Source organism: Micromys minutus, assembly GCF_963924665.1.
Source record: "Micromys minutus genome assembly, chromosome: 19".
Lineage (NCBI taxonomy): Eukaryota > Metazoa > Chordata > Mammalia > Rodentia > Muridae > Micromys > Micromys minutus.
Genome location: NC_137954.1, coordinates 40,923,530 through 40,938,185, shown reverse-complemented (window position 1 = coordinate 40,938,185; position 14,656 = coordinate 40,923,530). Strand labels below are relative to the sequence as shown.

Genomic DNA, 14,656 nt, shown 5'->3' with positions numbered 1-14,656 from the left:
TAGTTTCAATTACTCCTTACTTCCCCACCAGCCCAAATACTGCCAAAACGAAAAAAATAAATAAAACAAAATAAAAAACAACCTACTCTCTCTTCCTAGCACTACGTCTTGGTGACTCCCAATGATTGTAGCCTGGTCCTCTGTGCTAAACACATATCTGCATCCAGGTGGGCCTGGCTGCTGGCCCAGGTGGAGGGGGCCTTAGCAGTGGCTGTCTCACCTTTTTGACCCCCCTAAGGAAGGAGCTGACTTGACTTTACTGGGACAGGAAAGCAGTATGTGGTCAGAAAAGAGTTCTAATCACAAGGGAACGAGTTTGGTATGAATGGCCCTGGCTGGCAACGTGGCTTCAGGTTGCCCCAATTTGTTTGTTCCAGTGTAGAAAGTCACCAGCATTCATAGCCACAGAACAAAATTAAGGCATTTTTCAAATACATTGGTGGAAACACCAGGTAAGTGGGTTACAGCAGAATGGGGAAATTTGGTCTAGGTGTCCGATAGTCTCTGGTGATATTTCTTAGCCTTTGGGTTGCAGGAAGCTAGCAATCTGTTAATACAGTCCAAACAGTTTTACCTAGTAGTCACAGATTTTAATGTACATATTGAGGACATGGCTGCACCAAGGTATGGTTAAACAGGTTTTTATTTTGTGTTTTCAAGACAGGTTTTCTCTGTGTAGCCCTGGCTGTCCTGGAACTGCAAACCAAGCTGGCTTAAAACTCAGAAATCTGCCTACGTCTGTGTCCCTAGTGGATTAAAGATGTGCACCAGCACTGCCTCCCCCCCCCCCCCCCCAGAGAGAGAGAGAGAGAAAACTGACCTTGGCCAGCAGACTGGACTAGGACCTGGGAGGAGAGAAAAAGGAAGAGCAAGAGCATAGTTGAAATATCAGGGTTATAAGGACAATGGGAAATTGGGCTGGGGAAGTTTGGGATGGGGTGAGAAAAGCCAGGATGTTAGTATTGTTAGCATTTCTTTTAGGCTCCCCCCACCCCAAGTTACCTGGCAACAACCAGGTATGCCTGACTCAGTATTAAAGGGGTTATTTTCCCTCTCTTACCCTCTTACTCTCTTCTGCCCCTTCTCTCCCCATTCCCCTCCCCCCTTTCATGTGTTCACGGCCAGCCTCTATTCCTTTTCTCTCTCTCTGCCCTTCTCTCTACTCTGTCAGCTCCCCTCCCCATGCCCTAAATAAACTATTCTATACTATACCCATGTGTGTCTGGTACCTCGGGGAAGGGATGCCTCCGCATTGGCCCGCAGAGGCGCCCCCTTCCACCTCACCATCCCTCATCTCTATCAAACATGCCCTGGTTCTTTCTTTTTTATAAAACACACCAAGCATGGACTCTGAAATGTGTAACAATACTTGGGATACCCAGGGAGCCTGGAGGCCAGCCAGCATGTGCTTTGGCATGCTAATAGGAACCATGGCTAGCCTGGAGGGAAAGCAGAAGCAAGCAAGCATAGGAGCTAACTGGGAATGTGGAGTGTTTTTGAAACCACAAATCCCACCCCCAGTGACATACTTTCCCAACCAAACCTCACCTCCTCCTTTTCAGACAATTCATCAACTAGCAATCAATCATTCAAACATGAGTCCAATTCTTATTCAAACCACCACAGATAGCTGATTGGAAATGAGGAGGGGTTTGAAAGTCTCTTCTGTCCTATCCAGTGGCCAGCATGGAAGTCAACTTTGGGTAAAGCAGGGGCACTGGGAGAAGAAACAGTTGGTAGAATTTAGGACCACTGCATCAAACCAGACTTGGAATCCTATTCTGAGATTTCTTCCTAGAGAGTACTGAAGGTGGGTGTTGTTCCAAAGTCTCTGATCTTATATTTCATGCTCAACTCTACTGAGTTCACATGTTGCGTACCAAGTCTGTGTACCTCTGGGCTATCACCAGGGTAACTGGAATATACTCTCAGAAGCTGGGGTTTTCTGGAGAAGAGTCCCAATCTGGCAAGTTGTGCTGACTGACCATTAGTGTGAGTTGACAAAATCAGTTCACTGGGCCATGACCACATACTTATTTTTCAATGAATCTTTTCTGAGCTTTTTTTTTGCCACAATGTAAAAGGGGCCTTGGGATAATGTGTTGTTGTCTTAAATAGTCTTATCATGGGTTGAGAGCTAAAAGTTCAAGCCCCTGAGGGCATGGGACAGCATAGTTCTATGTAGAACAGCCCTGCTGCTCGACCTTCAGCCTGGATTTTGAGGCCCCTATTGTCCCTCATACCACTCAGTAGTCCTGAGGACGGGCCACATTCCTGCAGCCACAGCTGCATATGGAGGCTGCACACAGGCGCTGTTTCTCAGGCCTGCTGAAGATCAGTTGACTCAGAAATGCTGGGGTGGACCCAGAAAGCCCGACTTTACCTCATCCTTCTGTGGCTCCATATGTGCTGACATTTTCATGGATCATTTAGTCAGTCTTAAGTTATTTAAGGTCAAAGGGCCAAAACAGGAGTGAGCACACATGGACACACACACACACCTCTCAAACCATAGGGATTTTCACTTAGCACGTGTCACATATTTATGTGCTTTTCTCTGAGGACAGTTTGGGGCTTGGGCCCGTTGATCAGTGCACATCACCAGTGGCACCTTGCACTGTCTGTCTTCCAGTTTTGTGAGACCCTAAAATCACCTTTTAGGCAATCGAGGCAGAGTCCTTTGGAATCCCACTTTTCTCACCATTGCTTCCAAGTGTCAAAATAGTGTCTAATATGTGAGTTCAAGTGATCTTCTTTGATAACGTTTCAGTCTTTAGCAGTTTTAGTAAAAAAGCCTCATTCCCAGCCAGCGATCCAATGAATTCTGTAGCAACAGCAGGGCTCAGTAGGCACCTTCATGTTTGCAGACACCCATTTTGGCAAGGAAGGGCGCTAATATGCTGAAAGCACGTTGGCCTGACATCAGTTTCCAATCAACAATCCCTGGAATCTGCCAAATTTACCAATTCACCAAAAATTTAAAAAGCTAGTGCTACTAGGTTTTCTTAATGTTAATATGCTTTGAAAACGTTCCTTTTGAATATCTTGGGGGAGAGATGGGACGGTGGGATGATGTAAGGTCTTACTCTGGTCCAGGCTGACATCTAACTTGCAGTGATTTTCCTGCCTCAGTCTCTTAAGTACTGGTATAAATTCTCTCCCCACACTGGTATCCAGACACTCGCTGTGTCTCTGGACATGTACTCCTACATCCTGTAGGCACCCCTGTCCTGGAAGCCCCACTCCTTGAGGTGTTCCCCTATGCCAGGACCAGGCTGCAACCCACTCCATAAAGCTGGACTTGGCCCCAGGGTCTTCTGCCTAGCTTTCTCCCACTGAGTGCTGGTAACTTCTGGTTCAGAAGCTAGTTCACAGGGGGTCTGACAGGGAAGCCAGCATGCACAGAAGGGCTTTAGCATTTAGCATTCACAGCTCCACTCGAGAACTGGCCAATTAGCGAGGTTTGTCCAGGGGCCAGTCTGAATGGGGGAGGAGTCAGCACAACTTGCCTCGGATTGGCTGTGGCTGGGCGTGGCCGTCTCCACGGCAACGTGACGCACTTCTGTGCTTGGTCTACCCCCCATTACTCTGAGATGGTTCGCTGCTCTGAGACCCTTGGTGTGGTTTAGACCAAGGTGTCTATCTGCTGAGGTTAACCTTAAGGTTAGTGGGGGTTAGTGGGCAAGGCTCGATCCTACGTGGTCTGGACAGCCCTTGTAGTGGTGACCGTTCTTGGAAAGGCCAGGGAACCCTGCCCCCACCCCACCCCCACCCCATAAGGCCATGAGTCCTCAGGAACTAGAGGACTAAAAGACTTCAAAGGTCACCTTAGTGGATAGGGCTGCGGGCAGTTCCCCCAGCTGCCACTGTTTACGGTCCTGAGGGCAAATTGTGACCACAGATTTGTTTCTAGATTTGAAGAAGAGAGATATGGAAGAAGTTCGTTCCGTTGTTACCCCAGACTCCCAAGGCTCGAAAACTTTCAGCTCCAGAGGTCTGGAGGGGCAAAGTGGTCGGTCTCCTGAAATGGAGAGCCAGGATTCCATGAAGAGCTACACTTTCTTCTCCAGAAGGTGCAGGGGGACTCAATGGCAGGAAGGTGTAGTCAGCACCACGGGGTCAAGCATCAAATGGAATTTACTATTGGGGCAGTCCTTAAAAAAATCCCTAAAAGGGGAAGCTGGTATGGTGGCACCATACTTTAATCACAGCATTGGGGAGACAGGGGCAGATATCAGGTCAAGGCCAGCCTGGCCTACATTGGGCAATCTGGGCCATCTAGGGCTGAACTGTAAGACCCTGCCTGCAATACTCTTTTTATTGCTACCGCTGCTGCAGCTACTACTATGACTACTGAATTGCTAAAGGTTCTTCTATCCTCCCTAGCATAGTCTCTGGAGAGAGAACACTCAATTTTATAGCAATCCAAGGGAAAAAGGATGCGTAAGTGGTAGCTAATATCCCATGACTGTCCTCGGGGTTGTCAACAGAATCCTCTTTCCAGGGGACTGTAGGAACATCTTGGTTTCATCTGGTTAGCAGCATAGCTCCTTTGCTACTGTGTTGTTAATTGTAGGGGCTGCCTGGGCCAACCTCAGCAGAGCCTTGCTGCAGTAAACCTGCATGGCACTCATCATACTTGCCCCTGTAGTGGGCTGGGGTTGAATCCTTTATGCACCTCAAAATTTATGTTGACATGTTAGTCCCAATTTGACGGTGTGTAGAGGCTAGACTTGGGAAGGCCATTAAATTCAGATGGGGTCCTGAGGACGGAGCCTCATGACAGGACTAGAACTCTGCCTTATTTTTTTCCCTCTCTACCTTTTCTCTGCCAACCGGAGCTCACATCCACCAGGTTCTAGGAAGCAAGGCTCCATGAGCTCAAATACACTGAGAGCCGTGCCTCAGGCTTCCAGCCCATAGAACCCGGTGGTTTGCGATTAGCTGCCCAGCAGACTACACAGCGTCTCTCACAGATGAGGAGAAACTAAATGGTGAAAGGAGCCAGGAGACTATACCCCTTCTGTCAGGCTGCCCATCTCTAATGCCCCTTCACTGGCCTTCACATCCATGTTAGGACGGAGGAACTTCAGGCCAGGTCTCACTTTGTTAATATCTCTGTTTAAAAGGGACCAATACAGGGCTCCACCCTCCCACAGTGCTGGAGGCAGAAGCCCAAGAGCAAAGGGCCTCAGCTTGAAGTTCTCTCAGAGAGCTCTCCCCAGCTTGTATTGAACTTCCTCTGTGCGTTTCTTCTCCCATCTGTGTGCTCCTATGTTCCAAAGAAGGTGTATTTCTTATGAGAACTAGTCATACCGGCCAAGGGGCCAACCCAATCGCTTCGCTTGGATCACTTACCCATAGGAAGGACATTTCTGAGCTTCTGGTGTTTAGGACTCCAGCATTAGGATTTCAACTCAGGACTGGAGATGTGGCTCAGTTTTAGTGTTTGTCTAGCATGAACAAAGCCCTGGGTTCAACCCCTCCAGATCTGCACAAACCTGTCACGGCAGCGACACTGTCACTGCAGTCCCACACCTGGGTGGAGGCAGGAGGATTGAAGTTCAAGATCGTGATAGGATGCATATTAAGTCTGAGGCCGGCTGGTGCCACAAGACCTGCTGGACAGGGGAAAAGGAAAGAGAAGAATTTACAACAGCCCACAACAGTGTCTTCTGCCTTATCATGATAGTTTGAGTATCTGTTCTTCCTGGCTTCTTTCTGTACATGAAGAAATATTTTGTCTTCTCACAGCGGGAGCCTTTCTTTACTGGGTAGATGCTGAGCTTAGGTTCAGGGGCCTTTACAAGCTCTCGAGATCTCCCTGGTGTCAGGGGTTTGTTACTTGGGCTTCTTTAAGGACAGATTGACAGAGTATATATGTTATATTCTATCATATATAATATATAATGTACTTAGAATACTATATATACACACACACACACACACACATAAGATACATATGATGTATTAAAATGGCCTGCAGGCTATGGTCTGAGTAATTCAACAATTGCTATCTCCTAAAAAGAAGGTCAAGAATCTGGTTGTGGTTGTTGAGACCACGGGTTGGATGTTTCAGCTGATCTTTAGTCTTTGTTGTAATACCAAAGAAGTAGGTATTGTAGTGAAGGAATGCTTCAGCAGCAGGATAGATGAACTTGCCCGCAAGAGTGAGGGCAACAGGCAAAAGCTTCCTCCTCCCATGTCCTTTTACATAGGCTGCAACCGGATGGTGTGGCCTGGATTTATCACAAATCTTCTCAGGTGGTCTGATGCAGAAAATCTTTCACAGCTGTGCCCAACTGCTTGGGTCTTAGTTGATCCCATTTATAGTTATGTTGACAACCAAGGTTAACCATCACAGGGTCTGAAGGATTCCGTGTTGTGTGCTGCCAGCCTAGCCACTAGCCAGACATCGGGATGGGTCTCCAGAGCAGAGGCATCAGCACATTGCACCCCAAGAGAGCTGAGAGGAGGCTGAGCATGGAGTGGGTTTAGGCTCAGGTCAACACAAGGTCGAGAGTGAGGCAAACCTGCCTTGGGCGCACCTTACCGCTGTACACACATTCTGCATCTGTCCTTCTGTCTGTCAGTTTGCTACCCCTTGAGATGTCTGTCCTCAGACCGTTTCTGGATCCATCTGAGTTTTTGAGTGTCTGTTTCTTGCCCAGCCCGGTGCTGGTCCTGCCGGCTCAGAAGGGAGAACTGTGCTCTGGGCACATCTGTCTGGAAGTAGCTAGAGGGGCTGACCGGACCTATCTCAGGGTTGGGCACATTTACTCTTGTCAGTTTGTACCCTGCCTTCAGAGTTCATTTCCTGTGCAATTATCGAATTCTGTCTGTCTCCGTTTCCTCTGAGGAAATTGGGAGCCTCGGGCTGTCTGGAGAGGGCGGTGCTCTGCGTGGGATGGAGGGCGGTGCTCCTCCCTGAGTGTTCTGTCTTCCTAGGCACCATCCCGGGGATCTCCGAGAGGATGAGGAGGAGTCTGAAGACACTGTGGGAGAGAAGGACCTGAAGCTTGTCCAAGGGGTTCAGCAATGGCAGGACGGCTGTGTTTACAAAGGAGAGTTTGGACTCAACATGAAGCTTGGGTACGGCGAGTTCTCTTGGCCCACAGGTGAGGTAGGTAGCTTCAGCAGAGCCCTCTCTCCTGAGAGCCAGTGTTGTGGACCTTGCTAGTGACCCACGGGATAGGACTAAGGCTTTCTACAGAATTCCAGAGGAGTTCTCTGTACATTTCCACATCCTGTTGTGGGGTCTGGGAAGCTATGACTGAAGAAGATAGTTTTTTTTTTTTTGTTTTTTTTTTTTTAATTCTGGGTGAACATTTTATTATTTAAAATATTCTTTTTTATTCATTGGCAGTTTCATACCTGTATACAGTTCGTCTTGATCATATTTACCCCACTCTCCACTCCCTTCAACCCATCCAGCACTGTCCCCTTCCTGTCTTGATGTCCCCTCTCCTTTTTCAGTTGCTCACTGAGTGCAATTAGTGTTCCTCACATTTGCATGGGTATGGGGATCTCTCCTGGAGCACAGGGCAACCTGCCAGCGGCCACAGCCAGGGAGGAAACTGACTTTCTCGTCCCCAGCAGCCTCAGCTAGGACTGGGGCACTGGAATCTTAGGCAGGTCTTGTGCAGGTAGTCACAGCATGGTGAGGTCAGAGTTCAGCAGCCATGATGTTCCCTGAAACCAATGTTTTAAAGATCTCCTCATTCTCTGGCTCTCACAGTCTCTTCCTGCTTATTCTGCCACATCCCCTGAGTCTCGGGAGTGGGAGATAGATCCACTCATCCCACTTAGGGCCGAGGACTTATCCATTTATTCTCAGTACTTTGACAAGTTATGAATCTCCACACTGACTGCTGCCCACTCCAAAAAAAGAAGAAGGAGAAGGAGAAGGAAGAAGGAAGAAGGAGGAGGAGGAGGAGGAGGAGGAGGAAGAGGAGGAGGAGGAAGAAGAAGAAGAAAGAAGAAGAAGAAGAAGAAGAAGAAGAAGGAAGAAGAAGAAGAAGAAGAAGAAGAAGAAGAAGAAGAAGAAGAAGAAAAAGAAGAAGAAGGAAAAAAAAAAAAAAAAAGAAGCCTTTCTGGCCAAGGGCGTGGTGGCACTAATCCATGCATATAAATCACTAGAAGGCAGCTTGACAGTATTTTGATTTGACAAAACAACAAAAGTAAGTTTCTCCCAGGGGAGCAAAATGTTTTAAAACTTCTAATTTATGCAGAAACTCATGCATTTTACCTTATTGAAATTGCTTGCTGTTTAAGATTAAAACGATGGCCATGGATACCCTTAACTATAGAATGAAGATGCACCTAGGACCCCTAGGCTATGCCCAGGACCTAAGTGGAGACTACTTGGAGGCAAGGACCCAAAACTGAACCTAAAAACCCAAGTTTGTCTGTGCTTTCTGGCTTCAGGGGTTGGGTAAGATGGCTCAGTGTATAGCAAAAGGGGATGCAGTGTGTCTGAAGCCTGGTAATGTCACCAGGGAAACAGTGCTTTGAAGACTTCTGGGTATGATGATGATGGTGATGATGGTGGTGGTGGTGGTGATGATTTATTTCCAGGGCAGCCTAGGAGCCCTGGCGATGCAGTCTTTCCAGTCTGCTGTTGCTTACGGTATCTGGGGAGTCATGGGCTCCTCTTCTTTATCTTTGTTTCAAGTATGGCCTGAGGCAAGGGTTTCTCTAAGTGGTTCCTGAGACCAGAATTATCTGGTTCAGTCCTTCTTCCCTTTTGTTCAAGAGACAGAAAGAACAGGAATTTCTTAGCCTCATTTCTAAAGCCCCAGAGCCCAGCTCCAGTCTGGAGGCTATGTTGATCCAGACAGCTGTGGCCTGGGGTGGGACAGAGGTGGGCATGCTGTGGCTATCTATTCTTTCTGGTGGGAACATTTCAGAGGTGGGATGGGTTGGAGAGTATGTATGAATCACTAGAGGTATATTTACTAGAGAGAGCAATGGTGGTGTGGGGAGAGAAGTTATTTAGAATGGCGGTCTTAGGGTTTCATTGCTGTGAGGAGACATCATGACCAAGGCAACTCTTATAAAGGCAGACATTTAACTGGGGCTGGCTTACAGTTTCTGAGGTTCAGTCCATTATCATCATGGCGGAAAGCATGGCAGCACCCAGGCAGCCCTGCATGGTTCTACATCTTGATCCAAAGGCAGTCAGAAAGAGACTGTCACACTGGATATATCTTGAGCTTAGGGGACCTCAAAGCCCCCCTACACAGTAACAAACTTTCTCCAACAGGGCCACACCTCCTAATAGTGCCACTCCCTATGGCCAAGCATTCAAACACAGGAATCTATGAGAGCCAAACCTATTCAAACCACCACAGATGAGGTCTGAGGAGAACTGAGGTGTCAGGATAGGAGGAAGGGCACGAGTCCTCTAAGACCCTGAATGGGAGCGGCTGTGGGCAGAGTTCCCAGGAGTCCGGGAACACATGAATGTCAGGAGCCAGTTTGGGGCTCCGTAATGATGGTGTCTCAAGTTTTCATCTGGCCTCTCATTTGCTCACTGTTCATGACTTCTTCATGAGCCATAGCTAGAGCTCCTGGCCCAGCATCTTCTGAGGAGGGACATGCCAGCTAACAGCATACAGGTCATGTATAGAGCCTGAGGGGTTGGGGACACCTTCCTTCTCTCTCCCATGCTCTTTGATATATTCACCTGGCGTACTCACCTAATGGGCTCAGCTAGGACAAAGACACAGAGGCTCACAATGGACCCAGGACTGAGGAGTCATAGATCAGCCCTACCTTGTTCTTAGCCAGCTTCAGGGTTCCTACCAGCAAGCATCCTCCAGCCAGCCTGGACTCTGTTACCAGACAGAGAACTCATTAGGGTGGGATCCAGACTTCTAAGAGGGGAGGGTTCTGCCAAGCCCTAGGGTGGGTGCTGGCTTGGCAGCTACATGCAGTTCTGCACCCCCCAAGCTGGTCTGAACCATAGCAGAAGGTAGGGAAGGTGAACTCATGGTCTGGCTGCCTGGAGACCTCTCTGGATATTCTGAGTGACCAATGCCAGTTCTCACATTGACCACCTGGAGTAATAGAAATCTTGTGTCTGAGCTCCTGAGAAGCCTAACACAGCCCCGGGCTCCTCATTCAGTGTTGTAGCCCGGCCTAGCAGTTACCTGCAAGGGTCAGGGTTCCAAAGGCTTCTCCTAGGTAGGAAGCTCATGGTCCTCTCCTCTCCATAGAGCTACCGTGGGCAGTTTTACCGGGACCATTACCATGGCGTGGGTACCTACACTTGGCCAGATGGCTCCAGCTTCACAGGCACATTTTATCTCAGCCAACGAGAAGGGTATGGCACCATGTACACGAAAACCAAGTTATTCCAGGTGAGGAGAGCCCATGGTCACATGACGGGTGGGCTGCCAGTGTGTTCATGGGAGTGAGGGTCAGGGTGACCATGTGTCTAGGTGAGGGGCGAGGCTGGAGTGGGGCTCTGTGTGCTCATGGGAGGGGTAGCAGCACTGCGTGTTTATGTCTAGAGGGGCCTTTGTTTTTAGGTGAGGAGTGGGTGCAGCTATTATCTGGGACACTAGAGAAAAAGATATCTGGGTTCTGGGAAACTTAAAACTGAAGCATCCTCATTTTAGAGACTATAATACTACCAATAATAAAGATCTATAAAAAATATAAAAAAATGAGGATGCATGTAGCTACTCCCAGAGAGATATTATCAAGTTATGTATCTTTTGGATTAAAAGTACCATGAATATTTACTTTTACTATATGAAATGGTTCTTTCTCATACATATTATTTAAAATTTGCCTCCCCCCCCCCTTGGAGGGAAAAAAATACACATGGCTTTTCACCCCTTAATTTATTAGATATAATTTACAATTATACCTACTCTATCATTAGAAAGTTTTTAAAGTTTCAACCAGCGTAAGTTTGCATGTTCTGGGTGCTGAATGGCTCCCTTGCCCATGTCCGTGCCCCAAGCCTTTGTCGTAAGCATCCCCCCCCCCCCCCAGTTGGCCATGGTTAACCTGCTGCCTGTAATTCTGCCTTTGCAAGAGAGGGCCACAAGGTGGAGCCCTGCAGATTGATTCTGTGGCTTCCTCTTGGCCTGCCGGCCACTTTGTATTGTATAAAAAGAAAGGGAAGCCAGGGATATGTTTGGTGGAGGCCTGGTTTGGTGTGGGGGAAGGGGGTACCTCTGCAAACCTGTGCTGAGGCATCTCTTTCCCCTGAGGTACCAGCCACACAGACGATATAATATAGAATAGAGTTTATTTAGGGCATGGGGAAGGGAGTTGAGGGGGTAGAGAAAGGTGGGGGGAGAGAGCACTCGGAGGAGTAGAGGCTGGCCATGAGCACATGGAGGGGGAGGAGATGGATGGGGAGGAGAGGGGGCAGAAGGTAAGGGAGCAGGAGTAAGAGGAGAAGAGAGCAAGAAGAGAAGAGAGAGGAGGGGCAAGCAGCACCTTTTACAGTGAGTCAGGCATACCTGGCTGTTGCCAGGTAACCGTGGGGCAGAGCCTAGAGGAAATGCCAACCGGGCAACTCCACGGCCCAGTGTTCCTGTTGTTTCGATGGCTACTGCAGTCTATGTTATAGAATCGCCACAGCTTAACTGTGACCTTTAGACTTTGTTTCCTGTTTGGGTTGATTATGAATAAAACTGTTGTGCACACATGATTAGTTGGCTTTTGTGCTTGCATGTAAACAGTAAATGCCTGCCTTCTGAGTGCAGTCCGAGGGCCATGTGTCTGAATGCTCCCTGGCTATGATGTTTGTCCCCACCAATGGATGCAGGACGGCAGTCTGCGTCCCTGTGGTCCCTGCTACATTCCCAGACCCCGTTTTACTCATTTTGAGGTGGCGTCTGATGGAACTGCACAGACTGTTCCTTGAGCTCACCGGGTAACCCAGGCAGGTCTCAACTTTGCAATCTTCCTACCTAGCTTCCCAGACAGCTGGGCTTGCAGGCCTTTTTCTCCGTGCCTACCCAGCACTGCCGACTTTGTAGTGTTCATGACTTGTTTTTAAAATCCGTTCATGTGGAGGTCAGAGAACACCTTTGTGGAGCTGGTACCACGTTTACACTTACACATTACACACTACACATTACACATTCAGAGAACGGACCTCTGGCCACGAGGTTTGCATAGGCAGTCTCTACCTGCTGAACCTCTCAATACAAGGCTAACTTTTAAAAAATAAATACATTCTCTCTCTCTTTCTCTCTCATCTCATCTCTCTTTCTGTCTATCCTGAAGACCCCAGAACCACAGTTTCCCCTCCCTCTTCTCAAACCCCTCACTTCATACTGCCCCCCCCACTATCCCCATTCACTCCTCCTCCATTTCCCTTCAGAAAAATGTAGGCCTCCCATGGATATCAGCTGACCATCGCATACAGGCTGCAGTAAGACTAGGTATCTCCCCTCATATTGAGGCTGTGTGAGGCAACCCAGGAGGAAAGGGTCCCTAAAGACGGCAAAGAATGAGAGACAGCACCTGATGCCACAGTGGGGAGTCCCACAAGAAGACCAAGCTTCACAACTGTTACATATGCAGAGGGCCAAGTCCAACTTTTAAATGCGTTTCAGCAGTTGCTGACCACAGGGGTTCCCGACTCACATGTTTTTGCTGTTTGTCCTATTTTAGGCTGAATATAAAGGTTTTGTTTTTTATCATTCTTTTGCCTGTTGGTTCTGTCAGTGGTCGGTTAGGGTTAGAGTGTCTCAGCACCACTGAAGACATTGAAAATTGTGCCTTAACGGTTTCTACGTTCAGCTTGATTACTTTGATTTTATTTCTTGTATAGGTAGAATTTTAGATTTATTGTATGCCCCTGGAAGTTGTTTTATGCCCTCTTATAATAAACTGATGTAGCCTTTATAAAAAAAAAAATCCCTTCAGGCTAGGTTTAGTCCCAGCACTTGGAAGGCAGAGGCAGGTGGATCTCTATGAGTTGAAGGCTAGCCTGGTCTACATAGCAAGCTCTAGGAGAGCCAGTGCTACAGAGGGAGACTCAGTCTCAAAATAAGTTTAAAAAGGCAAAAATAAAATAAACAAAACCCTCTTCACTGTTTCATGACCCAAAGTCTAATTTTAATGTTAGTAAAGTTATATAAATTTGGAAATGTGGGGGTATTAGTTTCACTGTACTGTGTCTGTCCCCATAATTTTAACTAATTTTGGCAGTGCTGGGGTGGAGCCCAGGGCCATACACATGCTAGGATTATGCTCTCCTGATCTACACCCTCAGCTCCACAGATAAGATCACAAAGATTTATTAAGACCAAGGGGGTGAGGCTTTGACCATCAGGTATATTTAAAAGTGATATTTTGGAAAGACTGAACTAAATACAAATACTATAGTAAAATGAGTGTGCAATGAGTTACAGTGGTGAGTGTGCAATGAGTTACAATGGGAGTGTGCAATGAGTTACAGTGTTAAGTGTGCAATGAGTTACAATGGGAGTGTGTAATGAGTTACAGTGTTAAGAGTGCAATGAGTTACAATGGTGAGTGTGCAATGAGTTACAATGTTAAGTGTGCAATGAGTTAGTGTTAAGAGTGCAATGAGTTACAATGGTGAGTGTGCAATAAGTTACAATGGTAAGTGTGCAATGAGTTACAGTGGTAAGAGTGCAATGAGTTACAATGGTGAGTGTGCAATGAGTTACAGTGGTAAGTGTGCAATGAGTTACAGTGGTAAGTGTGCAGTGAATTACAGTGGTGAGTGTCCAATGAGTTAGAGTGATGAGTGTTCAGTGAGTTAGAGTGGTGAGTGTGCAGTGAGTTACAGTGGTGAGTGTGCAGTGAGTTACAGTGGTGAGTGTGCAGTGAGTTACAGTGGTGAGTGTGCAGTGAGTTACAGTGGTAAGTGTGCAGTGAGTTACAGTGGTAAGTGTGCAGTGAGTTACAGTGGTAAGTGTGCAGTGAGTTACAGTGGTGAGTGTGCAGTGAGTTACAGTGGTGAGTGTGCAGTGAGTTACAGTGGTGAGTTGCTGTGAGTTACAGTGGTGAGTGTGCAGTGAGTTACAGTGGTGAGTGTGCAGTGAGTTACAGTGGTAAGTGTGCAATCAGTTTCATAAGAGCCCTCCAAGCTGCTTCACAAAGTGGCCATGGCATTTTGGCCGTCAATAAAGGGACGCTGCTGTGACTCCAGATTCTCCTCAGCACACGGCCGTCAGACTTTTAAACATTAGGATTCTTGTGGATCATTGTGGCATTTCCTTGTGATGTGGCTTGGAGCACCTTGGTGGCAGGTGATGTCGATTCTGTCTCATTCTTGTCTGTATATCTTCTGGGGTGTATTGTCTGCTTATATGTTAGTGTTTATGTTAATTTGGTCAAAGAGTTTTTTATGCTAACTCTGTAACGTGAGTGTTTATCAGTGATACGATTTAAAAACGGCCCTCAGCCCTGTGGCATCTTTCCTATCTTGAACCATGTCCCTTGAAGAGTAAATGTAGTGCATTAAGGTTAAGACTAGGGCTTGTGTGTACTAGGCAAGTGCTGTGCCCATGGCTACATCCACTGTCCTCTCTTCAGCTTTTTATTGTGAGAGAGGGTCTTACTGACTCACTTCGGGCTGACCTTGAACTCACTCTGCAATAAAGCTCCACCTTGAATGTGTACCCCCCCCCCTTCCCTGCCTCTGCCCTGG

General features: G+C 47.5%; 1 protein-coding gene across 1 annotated transcript in view; it reads left to right on the top strand.

Moving 5' to 3' along the window:
- Positions 1-3,930: 3,930 nt before the first annotated feature.
- ANKMY1 (ankyrin repeat and MYND domain containing 1) overlaps positions 3,931-14,656 on the top strand; it is a gene marked incomplete at both ends in the record, with an annotated part of 39,816 nt that continues 29,090 nt past the window's right edge. Inside the window, 3 exons of the mRNA XM_080933266.1 lie at positions 3,931-4,073; positions 6,949-7,123; positions 10,221-10,364. Coding sequence (XP_080789392.1) covers positions 3,931-4,073; positions 6,949-7,123; positions 10,221-10,364 — 462 coding nt within the window. The remainder of the gene's footprint in view (positions 4,074-6,948; positions 7,124-10,220; positions 10,365-14,656) is intronic.